Genomic DNA, 15,068 nt, shown 5'->3' on the forward strand with positions numbered 1-15,068 from the left:
TGCTTTAGTGCATAGCAGTGCTTCAGGCTGGCGCACCGTACGTCAATATTTCACATAAAGGCAAGGAAACATGGATAACTTATTAAAGGCCATTATACTGTACTATACTATACTTTATTAGATTAGGGTTAGGGTTAGGGTTAGCTAGTCCTTGCCCGTTCGAACTTATGTGCTCCGAATTATGTGCAGTTTGGGTTATGGGGAGTGCACAGTGTATGAGGGATTGAATGTAGGAGTCTCAGAAGTAATGTTGGAGAACGCAGACGTCAGTGATGTCAGTCATCTCCAAATTTGGGCACTGTTTCAGCATGCGGCTGTTACCATGATGGCAAAGCATGCGCAGTACAGTCAGCAGGCAGTATTAGTGATTTGTTTAGTACCAGTGATGTCAGCATCCTTGTATATCAGACATTGGACAGACGGACATTTGGTCGTTTATTAGTAGGATGTATAATTATGCTAGGCAAACTGTATTGTCAGAAGCAGGATATTGTGACAGTTTGTCCCCTGGATAAATGAACAAAGCTTGTCTTTATTCATCAGGTATCTTACAAACTTGACAGCAGGGGACACCGGTCTTGAATATATATATTTTTTTTCTTCAAGGAAAATGTCTCTGTAGCTGTCATGCAGTGTATGAGTAAAGCCTAATTAGGATTGATGGCACAATTACTATGTGTGTATATGATCTGGCTTTCCAACTTACTCTCCCTGTTACCCCCCACATTCATGCATGCATGCATACACACACACACACAAACACTCACACTCTTTCGCCCTGCTTAGCTGTCAAACTCTTGTTTCTCGATTACGCCGAGCACAACACGTTCTTTTCCCTACAAGTCAACAACACATAAAGTTGTCTTGGAAAAACCCACAGTTACCACATTTACGACTCAGGACTGCATTCTCCTTGCGGACGTAACATTGCTGTACTGCCTCTCTCATCGGTGTCGAAAAGAAATCACTAAATACTTAGGAGACTTTTTGGCCAATTATGCCAGCTCATTATTTGTCATTATCTCCCAACGCAAAGCTCCCATCCGATAAGTGCTTCTGACTTGGGTTGGTGGCGGCGCACAAAAGCAGTTAATTCACAGTGACATTTTAAAGAAAAAAGAACATAATAAATCATCCGCCATCTGCCTATTGTTGTGCTGAGGTACAGGAGTGTGATTCTAAAGTAGAGAGAGGGCTAAAAAAAAAGAAACACCCGGGAGGTGACAAAAGAAGAATACAAGTGCCGGGGAAGGACGCAGAAAGGGTGCGCGTGAGAGCAATGGGACGAGGAGCGCCACAATGCAAATAGGAGCAAGGATATAGAAGGCAGGAGGCAGAGGGACAATCTGCAGGAGCATGATAGTGTGGAGAAGGAGAGGAACAGGCAGAAGTATCAGAGGAAGAGTATAGAATTTAAAGTGCAGGACTTGAAAAGGAGGAAAAGTGAAACGGCTCGTCCAGGGGGAGGCATGAAACGTGGCCTTGAAGTTACAGTATATAAATGGGAATGAATTCTGTAGAACAATATGTCAACGTCAACTCCGTTTCGTTCGATAACCCAAATCACTGTTCCATTTACTGTACAAGTGAAAACTTGTATTTTACTATGCATCTCCCATAGCCCCACTCCTGGAGGTTATTTATTAACCACATAAACCCCAGCATCCCTATTCTGGTCATGGTGGGATTTGGTGAAAATAGGTGAACTATCGGCTAATCTACAAGCTCACGGCAAGTCGCATTATGAGCTTGCTTATGTTAGGTGAAGAGATGTGGTGCAGAGTGAGAAAAGGAGAGGACCCCCTTCTTTGAAAAATCTTGAAAATCTTTGCAAATCTTTGAATATTTTTGACCCGATTCTATAAGTGTCTTCTAAATCCTTCTAAGGTTTTTTGAAAAACCTATGATTCTATGTCAGTGGTGCTCAAACCTTTTCATGTGAAGGACCCCCAAAATGATATGTATTTGGCCACGGACCCCCCATTTCAAAATATTTCGTTCCAGGGACCCCCCAGAAGCAAAATTTTAGTTACAAATGTTCAATTAAAAAATACATAATATTCAAAGATTTGCACGCATTTTCACGACTTTAAAAAAATAGCAGATCTACAAGCAGGGGTTCAGGGGTGCAGGGGTTCAGCCTATAACTCTTGAACTCACTTTGCATGCAGAGTCCGTCGGTACAGTTCTGAGACAGGAGCACCAGGCCGTCACAGTCCTTCCCGCCGTTCTTAGGAGCAGGGTTGTTGCACTCTCTCCTCCTCCACTGGGTGCACTCCGTCCCACAGGCCGACCACTTACTCCAGTCTGTCCACTCGCCGTCCACTACACACAGAGGCAGAGAGGCATTTCGTCACTGTAGGGCAGTGGTTCTCAACCTTTTTAATACCTCTAAAATGACAAATTAAACACTGGACAAATTGTCAAATATTAGAGGCAGAAATTGTGAAAATACCGATCTACATGCTCACAAAAAAAACGAATACATGAAAAAAGTAAACAGAGACCAAGCAGAGTGTTGTTCACACCATTTCTCAATACCAAGTACGCAATGGGGGGGGGGGGGGGGGGGGGGGGTCTGAAATCAGATTCTCCAGGGTGGGATGACTGCATGCTCACCCAGTGCAGCTCACCTCTCTAATGAGCTGTGCGTTTCAGTCAAAACAGCAGGGCATCGCATCTCCGAAAATGTCGGAGCAAATTTTCAAGTACTGTAGTCTTGATAAATCGACCGCAGATTTGGAGGTCGAACAACTAAACTCTCACCTGAACTTTATTTCCTTAAAACTATGTTTTACAACAAATTGTTGTACAATTTCTCCTCTGCCATGGCTGCTGGTTGGGGCGAAATGCATTCTGGAATATTTGGCTGTCCCAAGTCACCTCCCAATCTATCCTGGATAAGGTGTGTGAATCAAGTTCACATCCGGGCATTTGGGCTGAACTTGGCTAGGTGCAAAGTTTTGAATTGGGACAGAACTCACGAGAACACCCCTGGAACCCCTGGGGATCCCCGGAACCCCACTTTGAGAAGTGCGGGAGTGCATAGTGTGGTGCAGTAGAGAAGTGGTTCTCAAAGTGGATTCCAGGGACTCTCTATAGGTTCCTTTATGGGGGTCTAAATGGACCTTACAAGTCTATAACTTTGACAGTGTACAAATGGAACCAAATGGACCCTAACAGGTCCATTTGGTTCCATTTGTATGCTGTCAAAGTTTAAGGGGAGACCTTCAAATGTCAAAGTTTGAGAACCACTGCAGTAGAGCATAGTGTTGTACAGTAGAGTAGGCGTACCGGTGCACAGTGTGGTGCAGGCCAGTTTCTGTATGGCCTGTCCGTCGCAGGGCAGTCCTCCGTTCAGAGGGGCGGGGTTAGTGCAGCTCCGCGTGCGTTTCTGGAAGCCCCGCCCACAGCGGCTGTTACACACTGACCACTCCGTCCACGTCGACCAACCGCCATTCACTGTGGCAGGAGACAAAGTACATTCATCATCGGTCAGTCAAGGTTTGCCAACCGTTGGTGGCGTTACATCAAATCTATTTAAGTTATGAAATTAAACACAGTGCTTTATGGGCTGAATTTGTGAATACCCCAACCCCCCCCCCCCCCCCCCAGCAAACATATATTCACAACGACTAAAAGTGAGAGACAAAGATAAATTAAGACAGGAGAGAAGGAGGCATGGGGCGAGTGAGAGAACTTATAATTAATTGACATGTCAGGAAAGTGTGTTTGAGTTAATTTCCCCTGCTCTGACAGCTGTGTTATAGCCCAGTGGGCACTGCCCACACCTCTCCTAGTGACCAATTAGAAATGAGCCATGAGGGACCCTTATCACACTCTCTTGACATTGGTATGTTATGGTCTTCCATTGTTTCATTATTATTTCACTGTTTCTCTTCTCTTCTCTTCTCTTCTCTTCTCTTCTCTTCTCTTCTCTTCTCTTCTCTTCTCTTCGCTTCTCTTCTAATTCTCTTCTCTTCCCTTCCAACCCTATATATAACGTAGTATATCTGTTCTGTTTCTCTGCCCTCTGATTTACCTCCTCTCCTCGTCAACAGTGTCCGCCGGGCTCTTGTGGAGCAGGGAAAATTGAACCAAAGATTGAACAATCGATTTTGGTAAAGTTACATCAGTGTCCATCCATCCAGTCTCTACATGTACCCCCACACACTCCCCTGCACACATACTGTACAGTAAACACATTAAAACACAAGTGTTCACTGCAGTGTAACTAACACCTACAGTACAGTACCCTATTGCCCCTGCAGCATGAGGTTTTCAATCAAAAATAACTCTTGTGTGTGGTGTGTGCACGCAAATGTGTGTAGGTATGTTTGTTTAAAGTAACGTTCAAAGCTCAGAGTCCAAAAGCTCAAAATAAGTCTCCCATTCTGTCATGCTGGACGTGCACTAAAGACAACTACACAACAAAGTACACGAGCTGTTAGGCTATTCTCCAAACTATTGCTTTCTTTTGTGCTTTCTACTCACTTCTAAGCTTTTCAAAAATAGCAAACGTACCTTTCTAAAGAACATTTTTAAACAACTTTTGTATTTATGTTTAGTTTGTTGTATATAGTTCCAATCCTACGGCTGTTTTAAAATGTCTTTTGTTGTGTGCGTCTGGCTGCTACACAGACATTTGGCAACACCCAAGTGCTTTCATTTAGAGGTGAAGTGTGATTGGTGGGATTTAATTGGATGGGGTCATGGGTGAGGAGGGAACACCAGACCCGGTGGCAAAGACTCTTTCGTTGTTGGCATGGCAATAGAGCCAATTACACATGCCAGATGGGTCCTGGCCTGTCTGATTGATGTGCTTGGTTATGAGAATATATGGTTGGACAGTCCTAGGTAGCATCTGAATAGGTTTGTATCCCATTGGAAGAGTGTCAAATAATAGTTAAACATAAAAGGAAAGGCAAGGCATACAGATGCAGTGAAGATACATTTAAATGCGGTTCATGTACCACGGTGTACTGCAAATATTCACACAATATTCACGCAGACGCATGCAAACCCAGTTACCCACTGTACTGTACTGCAGCATCATGTAAACGTTATGAATGGATGGAGAAGCATTCATTTTCGTACAGTACCAAGCTCTGTAGCATAGCCCATATTGTGGAGCATGTTCATCTTCATTATAAATGTACAGTAATTTTAAGTCACTGCCAAGCATGAAGTTGACACTGTAAAACCATGGAACATGTGACACTTAAAACATTTAAATGTATCTGTACATGTTTTTACGGTTGCAGGCAAACAGAAAACAAGACCAAACCAATGTTAGCCAATGTTGCATCTTTTAAAAACAGAAATTGAAGGAAGCATGAGCTCAGTTCGGGGCTCTCCCCAGGTTGGCAGAGGGAGAGTAGAGCCCAGGATTACAGCTTAGGCAACTGGCACTGGGGGAAAATGGGTTACAAAATCGTGGGATAAAAAAATAAAAAAAAGGTTTATGGGTTGTCTACGTTAAACACAATGCACAGTATATTATGCAAATAGGTCCAGCTGTGTGATAACACTACCTAGATCACCGAACAGGCCACACCGGTCAAATTTTGCCATAACCTCTTTAAGTTCAGTCTTAATGTTTAGACCCAAACAACCTCTCCACCACGAGTGTCTGTTTGGTGTGTGTTCTGTGAGGTTCTATATTCAGCTCTGAATATAAAAACTGGATGCACTGAACACTCTGAAAGACAAGAGATTTCCTTGGCGCCCTCAGAATTTCCTTTACAGAATTTCCAGATTTCCTTGGTGCCCTTAGAAATATATATGGAATCAAGCTGCAGCATGTGCTCTGCACATAATGGAATGAATGAAGTTTCATAATGTTTCTCAAATATGTATTACTATATTACCGTGGATATTACAGTCACTATAGGCAGAATGGAGGGCATTCAGTACTCTCATAACGTGGTGCAGTATAATCAAGGGATGCTTGCTCCAGAAATGAAATGGTGGCTGGTGCTCATTGCATTACAACTGGCTATACACACACACACACACACACACACACACACACACACACACACACACACACACACACACACACACACACACACACACACATGGATTGAGCTAGTGATAGAAGTTACATGGTCTTGAGTTGTGATTTGATGCACTGTTGTGGACAGTGACCCACAGTAAAGCTACATACATACAAACACATACACACCGATTTATTACAATAATAGCCTAATCATTGCACCATCATGCTGGAAATGAAAAAGACTATGAACTTGAAATCTGCCCATTTCCATGACACGTTAGGGTTTGTGATTTGCTCTCACTTCACAAATGGGGGTCAACTCAAGTCACATGCATATAGACTAGGGCAGGTACAGCACAAGATCATTCTTTTATCCAACCAGATCAATAATACTGATGTGAAGGACGCAATGGCCTTCCTATTCACAATGTCAGCATTCGATTCAAATTGAGAGAAAATGCATTCCCTTCATTGTGATGCATACAGGACATACGTAGCTGAACACAGTTAGGAGATAATTCCTCAAAAAGCCTACAGACATTGAGATGAGGGAATGGTGTTTAGTGTCTGATATTGAAGAGCTCCCTTATGTTACATACTGTGAAATAAAAACACTTCTGGTTGAAGGTTATGTTCAGCAGTACTGTACTGTGGCTTAATAATAATGTTCATATCTAATTGGTAATAAATGGTGCATTTATATAACGCCTTTATCCAAGGCGCTTTAGAATAATTGTGTATTACATTCACCCATAGCGGAGGAAACCATGCAAGGCCCCAACCTGCTCATCGGGAGCAATTAGGGGTTCAGTGTCTTGCTCAAGGACACTTTAACTCTGAGGAAGCCTGAGATCGAACTGGGAACCTTCCGGTTGCTGTGCGGCCACTCTACCACTGAGCCACTGCCGCCCTAATTATCATTATTAGCACAGCAAAACATTTTCAGTTAATTTACATTAAGAACGGATTGTGCAAAAAAAGCATACAGTAGAAGTATTACATTGAAATGACAACATCCAGTGTTTAAGAATTGCGAGCATGAAACACACGCACACGCACGCACACGCACACACACACACACAAACACACACACACACACACACACACACCACACACACACACACACACACACACACACACACACACACACACACGTGAGTGTGTATATGAACGTGCACTTGTGCACTTACCATAAACTATGACAGTAGCAGTGGTGCTCCGTCTTTTGGCCACTATGTTTTTCGCCACGCAGGTGTAATTGGCAGTGTCGGACAGGCGTGCCTGTTTGATGATCAGGTTGTGGTCAATAGTGATGTAGAAGTTTCTGTCCTCCGCTGGGTCAATGATCTCCTCGTTCTTCAACCATTCCACCTGACAGGAAGGAAGAGAGGGAGAGAGTGGTGAGCAGAGGGCTATAGGCAACCAGACTATTGTTCTAGGTCAGAGAACCTTTATGTCACCTAAAGTAAACCTGTTTTCAGTTAACTTCTCTGTAATCGCAAAAGTCCATTGAGTTCAGGCCTTCAGGGGACGTTTTCTGTCCCTTTTCTGATTGGACAATATAACGTCCAATTAGGTCATGCTTCACTTGACATCACAATATGTAATATAAATGGAAGGAAATCATTTCCCAGCAGGGTTCTTGGTGACATCACCACCAATAGTGCGACCTGATATAAATAACAAAAACTCGAGACCAGTATTTCTAGTTTTTCTTTATATTGTCTTTTTGACTTGAAGAATAATAAAATGTTGCCACTGTCACTGTTTGAACTGTTTTGCATGGAAGTATGCAGAAATTACACCAAATGTCTTATAACCACATGAACCACTACTGACTTTGTCACATATAGTGTGTGCCAGCGGCTACGTCATTGTAGTCCTTAGCGGCCATTTCTTGGGTAAAAACACAGGTGTTTCAATTGTTTGATTGCGTGGAACTAATGCTATAGTCTAATCAGAACACCTGTGTAAGGCTGTGTTTGCTCTTAGAACTACATTTGGCACACCCTATACAGAAAAAATGTTTACAGTATATTGTGTATATTGCTAGGGTCTATTTTACTGTCTATTCCCATAATCTAATAAGCGCATTGTGCTTTGTTTGTTACCCTATCAGTCTGGTAGAAACACAGAAACCACCACTTGAGAGGAGTTATATGATTGTATTATAATCTTGTTTGGTAAACCAATCTCGGCACGAGCGTAAAACAAAACAGATTAGACAAGAAAGGCCTCAAAATGTGATGCTTTTTCAACCAACTGAAAGAGTGTATGAGATGAGAGCAGGAGGATTAAGTTAGTATTGTGCTAATCTTGTTTTGTTCAACCAGTGCACCTGATGTATACAGTACATATCAAAAAGATGGATGGACTTGTAATAGGATGTTTTCGTGATCATGTTTTTGATGGCTTTGTGTGTGTGTGTGTGTGTGTGTGTGTGTGTGTGTGTGTGTGTGTGTGTGTGTGTGTGTGTGTGTGTGTGTGTGTGTGTGTGTGTGTGTGTGTGTGTGTGTGTGTGTGTGTGTGTGTGGGAGGGGATAAATCATCTAGGGGGGGAAACAACAGGGATTCTAGCTCAAACATCAACCGAGGAATTGTTTTGCTAATCCTGCAGTATGAAGGGCTTCAGTAAATCTCAGTGTGTATGCTGGGTTCGGTTGACAGATACAGCGGAGAAAAAACACCCATTCCTGTGAGAAACCATGAATGCCATGCGTCACAATACATCAGCTCTGTGTAGACGGAAGACCTTATCAACCGACTGAGTACAAAGGTTTCTTCTTTTATAACTCAGGGGTCTTCAACGTTTTCAGGCCAGGGACCCCTTAGTTGAGAGAGAGATGAAGCAGGGACCCCCACAACCTTTTCATAGATTCCATATAGTTTCGTCGTTTGACAGCACAATCATCAGTGTATTTTGGATTCATGTAAATTTGTGTTTTCAAATATTTTTCACTTGAACCGTCAATACTTAATAAACCTGACCTTTGACTCTGTACTTAGATAGCCTGCTCTTTTTCCCCTCTACACCAAAGATCTTTGCCAAAAATAGACGATCTACAAGCTCATACAGCTTGTAGATCTGTTTTGTTTGGCTAAAGTTCTCAGAATATGGACACTAGGGTTCAAGTGGTTAATATCAAAAAGAAGAAAAAAAAAGGTTTCTATCACTCAAAGATTTGGAGGACCCCCTGTAGTAACTCTGAGGACCCCCTAGGGGTCCCGGACCCCCTGTTGAAGACCCCTGTTGTAACTGTTAAAATGCTCAGGCACGTTACGACCTTCAGCTCTCAAACTGCAAGGATAATTAAAAGAATGGATTTATTTGTTTATTCATTAATGTATCATTTGCAAGATGCATCCATGTGTCCTTTACAGTAGAAACTTTAAAGTAAAAAATGTAGATTACTTTTGTACACTCTCAGAGTTAATCTAAAGTCTTTCGTACACCTGACAATAACTTCTCTGTGACAGATGCGTTGGTGGAGCATAAACATGTACAAGTCAAAGTGTGAAAAACACCCGCAGACCGCCTTCGCTTGCTCAATAAAGAGAATACGCCTTTCGAAGGATGCAACGAGAAGGTCAAAGACTTTCTCCAGGCATCTGATAACAAGTGGTAACAAAATCCATATACCTGTATATACTGTACTGTATATAAAAAGAAATATGCACACTCTCAGAGATAAATTAACAGGATTGTACAGCACAGAAAGAATGCACTAACTGACCTTTATGGACACTCAGGATTTATATATTTATACATGGAAGATAGTATAGTATTTTTTTTAGGTTTTTATAGCGTTCTTTACTGATTATGTGCTTGGACTACCTACGTTATTTTTCCTAGATTGATATTGCTATGCATTTGATGTATTGATGTTGATGTATTACCTGCTTATTGTATTGATGTATTACCTGCTAATTGTAAGTTGCTCTGGATAAGAGAGTCTGCTAAATGCCTAAATTGTAAATTGTAAATTGTATACAGTGTAGAATGAATGCACAAACTAAGGAACTAATGCACTATAATTACAGTGTCAAACTCATTTGGGTATAAATGTAACCAAATGGACCTTTAAGGGGGGGGAGGGAGTTAAATTAACAGTAAATTATATGTTTTGGTTACAACAAAATGTGTTTTGTTAAAAGGTTAAAGCACTACATTCTGATGGTAATCATTTATATAGAGTATTTGTTCAGTAACAGGGGTCTACCCATCTCTGCAGCTCTTTAATAAACATGAAATATATTTTCACATGGGTGGCAACATTTCAGCAGTATACCCATTTATCAGCTTCATTTTTATATGTTCCACTTCCAATTTTGTCTGCTCATTTCTCTGTATCATCACTTCCAATTTCACTTGTTTAATCTGTGTCCTGTCTGAAAGCTCTAACTTGATTGGATACAATTGGTACCCTGACCTGAAAATGCACACTCATTTACTGCTATTTTAAGACCCTTCTAATGGTTCACACCGCCAGGATTTTGCCTACCTTTAACGTGGGCGCGTGTGCGTATCCATTGCACGATGGTTCACCGATTGCGTTCACAATACGATCCACTCACGGTAAGCAACAAAACACTACAGCCTTCCATTGCCCAAAGCAAAAGTGACTGAGCGCCACGTGGGTGATGTGTAACATTGAAACGAATGGGATTTCGGCAGACAGGATACAGGCGTCGATGTCCCGCCCCCCCATTTCCGATCGGGAACATCCGGATCCGTTTTTTGTGAATAGGAACAGCAAATAGGGAATGAATGACGGCGAATCGGCGATCATACATTAATTGTTTTATAGTTATTACAGTACTTTTATAACTCGTCATACTAGTCATAGGCAGAGTGGACCCATTTATATAACTCGTCATACTAGTCATAGGCAGTAGATGAGTAATTAAAGAGCTGGAGAGACATGGAGACTCCAGTTACTGTACAAACACTATAGCAAAGAGTCAGAATATAGAGCTATTTAACACTATTTTAGGCAAAGCAAATCACACCCCCTCAGGACAGGAACAGGAACACTCTTTATTTGACAGTGTAGAACCAGTGCATTTAATATGAACGTCTGTGGAATGATCTCTGTGACTCAAACATCAAGTGACACAGCTCTGATTAGTGACAGGCGGGACAGAAAGTACTTCTCTTTACCTACATCTGAGCCGATCACTCAAAACCCGAGAGCACAGGACATATTGCTGAACATATGCTCCAGCTATGGTTTCAGGTACATCGGGTGAAGGGTAGGACAGAAGGAAACGAGCTCATTTACGGGCCTAATCACATTTCCTGAGTGCTGTATTTACTGGTCCTTGCTCCCGTAAATTCAGCCTGTCTGAAACTTTATGGCGCACGCATAAATGTCTGTGCGGCGTTGTTTAATTCACGTAGTTTAATTTCCTCCACCCTTTGCATTAGGAAATGGCTTTCTCAGATGTTGAAAAAAGAAAGTGGAAATTCTGTGTTTTCTTAAGTTTTACTGCCTCCTATAAGACACACTATATTTCTTCCTCTCCCATTCCCTCTCCCCCTTAAAGATGTTAAAATTTCTCCTTCAAATGGTCTGCTTCTCCCTCCCTCTCTGATCTTTGACCTTTTGGGGCCAGCAATGCAAGGGAAAAAAAGATTTTGGCCAAAGAGCATAGTCTTTGGTCACGAGGCTCGCTGTATTTTTCCCCTTTTCTTTTCTTTCCCTTTGATTTTCCAATTTCGAGTGACTCGTGTTGTGACCTTTCCGTTTCCATTAGAGAGAAAAGGTTACAGTGCTGTCTATATCTGTGTGTGTGTGTGTGTGTGTGTGTGTGTGTGTGTGTGTGTGTGTGTGTGTGTGTGTGTGTGTGTGTGTGTGTGTGTGTGTGTGTGTGTGTGTGTGTGAGCAAGCGAGCGCATTTGTGGGAGGGAGTTAGGGATCTCATGAAAGAAATACACTTTCTAAAACACAAGATCAAATGCCATATAGTGGGCTGTATGTTAATGAATACAACTGAGTCATTCTTTCAAGACACCCATGTTGTTATACAGTGCTGTACAGGTCTTTTTCTTTGATTTCATTTGAAATGTGCTCATTTTAGGCTGCTGAACCAAACCACCTTGAGTAGAGGTAAACATAAGGAGGAAAAAAACAAAAAAACAATCAGAAATGTGAGACGGGGATGTCCATCAATCACTTTGACATCTGAGGTGACCCGACTAGTGGAAGATCTGTACTCTGTAGGCATCTGCACACATAGACATCAAAGGGGGCTTGAGCCCATGCCCTTTTATCCATCTGTAAAAAGTGCCCTCTCCAGACCATGAATGCTGTTTTTACTATGGTGAAAGAAATTGATTATGCTTAGTTAAGTGAGGTATCAAGCACCGAAAATAGCCGAACTCCAAGTTGTGAGCTTGGAGGTCTGCTATTTTCAATATTTTAATCAAAAGGCCCTTTTCGAAATTTCAGCCCCTGCCTCTCTAACATTCTCTGCACGTCCCTGGTACTCCGGTTCTAAAGCTAATATTTGATTACATCAATTTGTGTCTGTTCATACTAGATAGGATGTCGTTGTCGTTTCAACACATCAGCAAGTGTATGACATCTGTAATAACAGTGGTGTAAAGTAACTAAGTACATTTACTTAAGTACTCTACTTAAGTACAGTTTTGAGGTATTTGTACTTTACTTGAGTATTTCCAGTTTTCAGTACTTTTACTTCTACTCCACTACATCTCGGATCCAAATGTTGTACTTTTACTCCACTACAATTATTTGAAAACCTTAGTTACTAGTTACTTTGCAGATATAAATTATTATATTATTAAACATACATTAATGCACTTTAGCCCTATTCTATACATTGGCTATTTGAGATTAGCCGATCTACAAGCTCGCGATGCGTCGCGTTGTGAGCTTGTAGATCTGCTATTTTCAAACATTTTGTACTTTCACTTTTGGTACTTTAAGTACATTTTGATGCCAATACTTTCTTACTTTTACTCAAGTACATTTTGAATTTCAGACTTTTACTTGTAACAGAGTACATCTACATTGCAGTATTGATACTTTTACTTTAGTACAAAATGTGAGTACTTTTTCCACCACTGTGTAATAACTCTAAAACATAATTTAAATTTCACAAATTACAATTGGATCATTCATTTCTGTTCTTCAGAACTTGTCTTGTTCTTCTGCTGGTCTGCAATGACCAGCTATTTCTGAATAAACTACATATATACAGTGCAGTACAAACTAAAATAAGCTTGACCTGTTTGCAGTCCTGCTCTTCAGAGGTTCTGCAAAGTGGCCTGAATGGTTATGGTGAGCAAAAACTGTACACAGTCAAATCCTCAATGTTCATTCATCCATTTTTAACTCTGAGAGTTAAATTTACACCTTGTAGGAGACATGGAATGTCAGATGATGCTGGCGGCTAGGTCATGCTTAGGTAACAGTATTGGAAAAAGTAGTGACACAGTGAAATATGACTTTACGGCTAGTTTGAGAATGTGCAGGCTCTGTGGAATTATAACAATCTCCATGCTACATTCCATACACAGACCCCCATTTCATATGAATGTGATCTCTGGGACCCCAATATACAGTACACCGCATCAGTATGCCGACGGGCCGGTATTCCGACACTAAAACTAACCCTAACCTAACCCTAAACCCAACCTCAGTAACCGTGACGAGTAACTAACCTGCCGACGCTAGTCGGAACAGCGGCCCGTCGGCATACTGAGCGGACCCCCTGTGAACTAACTGAGAATGTAAAAATTGCACAATTTTGTACACTCTCACTCTCTGAGTTTGAGTTCATTTGGACCTTTACTCTGCTTAGACCGACTTATTTTCCACGGCTTTTAATCACATCTGAGCATATCGTCGTTGTCGGATGGAAACCTCGTACCTCCAAGTTTCAAATTTGTATGTTTTTTTGCAAAGTAAAGCCCTGCTTCAGGCCGTCGCACAAAAGCAGTGAAAACAGCAGATCTACAAGCTCACAACGCCTCGCGGTTTTTAAAATGATAAATGTTTTGGATATACAAGGTTTTCACCTGACAACGAAGATATCCTGTTTTGTTATGTTGTACATGTTTATACATGGTATGGGCATTTGCGGTCGCATGAGCATATGTACAGTATAGGTTGATGCTTTCTTTCATTTTGTAAGGCACTCTGGTCAACTCAGGTTGTTTGAAATATGCTCTATAAATAAAGTTTGATTTGATATGATTTGACCCCTGGGTGACCCTTGATCCCACATTGAGAACCAACTAGAAAGAATGCAATTGGAAATTGCAAGTGTAGTTGCCGTGACTATATTCTGCAGCAAGCTAACTGTCATGTGAAGCTCCACCAATACTGGAGCTGGCACCACTCCCATTGATTCTCTTTTGATTCCCTAACAAGGTAAAAACCCATTCACAAATAAAGTTTACTAGAAGAATAAATAAAGTTTCCCCAGGACGACAGTGTGTTTGTTGCCACACTAATAATGTATTCCAGCATCATAACAGAGTGGAGAGAGCCAGCAGGGGAGGAGAGTGGAGTGTGTGTTCTACTTTAAAACTGCTGAAGTTGTTTTGTGTGTATATGGGGGCATGCATGTGCACACTCACATGTACTGTCCGTGTGTGTGTGTGTGTGTGTGTGTGTGTGTGTGTGTGTGTGTGTGTGTGTGTGTGTGTGTGTGTGTGTGTGTGTGTGTGTGTGAGTGCGTGTGCGTGTGCGTGTGTGTGTGTGTGTGTGTGTGTGTGTGTGTGTGTGTGCGAGTGCAGGAACCAATGACATGCATTATACTGTAAGGAAAGAATTTTTTTTTCAACTGAAAATGTTTGTCATGCGACATGGTCGTGTGCTAGATTAACAACATTATTAACCACTTAAACCCAATATAAAAGTGAGATCGTAGATCGTCTGTTTTCACCATACAACTCTCTAGATTCACCAATTATGACTTCTCCAGAATAGGGACGCTAGCGCTTCACTTAAAACTGATAAACTGATCAGGAGGTGAAGCTGTGGTGAGGGTTCATGACCACCGTATGGATACACTCATGCATATATAGCTGTCA

At 41.6% G+C, this 15,068-nt stretch overlaps 1 protein-coding gene across 1 annotated transcript in view; it reads right to left on the minus strand.

Moving 5' to 3' along the window:
- LOC308295526 (netrin receptor UNC5C-like) overlaps nt 1–15,068 on the minus strand; it is a gene marked incomplete at its 5' end in the record, with an annotated part of 164,968 nt that overhangs the window by 60,211 nt on the left and 89,689 nt on the right. Inside the window, 3 exons of the mRNA XM_080738578.1 lie at nt 2,161–2,325; nt 3,295–3,462; nt 7,192–7,372. Of these exons, the coding sequence (XP_080594704.1) occupies nt 2,161–2,325; nt 3,295–3,462; nt 7,192–7,372 (514 nt within the window). The remainder of the gene's footprint in view (nt 1–2,160; nt 2,326–3,294; nt 3,463–7,191; nt 7,373–15,068) is intronic.

The sequence above is a fragment of the Nannobrachium achirus genome (genome assembly GCF_963921795.1).
Source record: "Nannobrachium achirus genome assembly, chromosome: 12".
NCBI classification, from domain to species: domain Eukaryota; kingdom Metazoa; phylum Chordata; class Actinopteri; order Myctophiformes; family Myctophidae; genus Nannobrachium; species Nannobrachium achirus.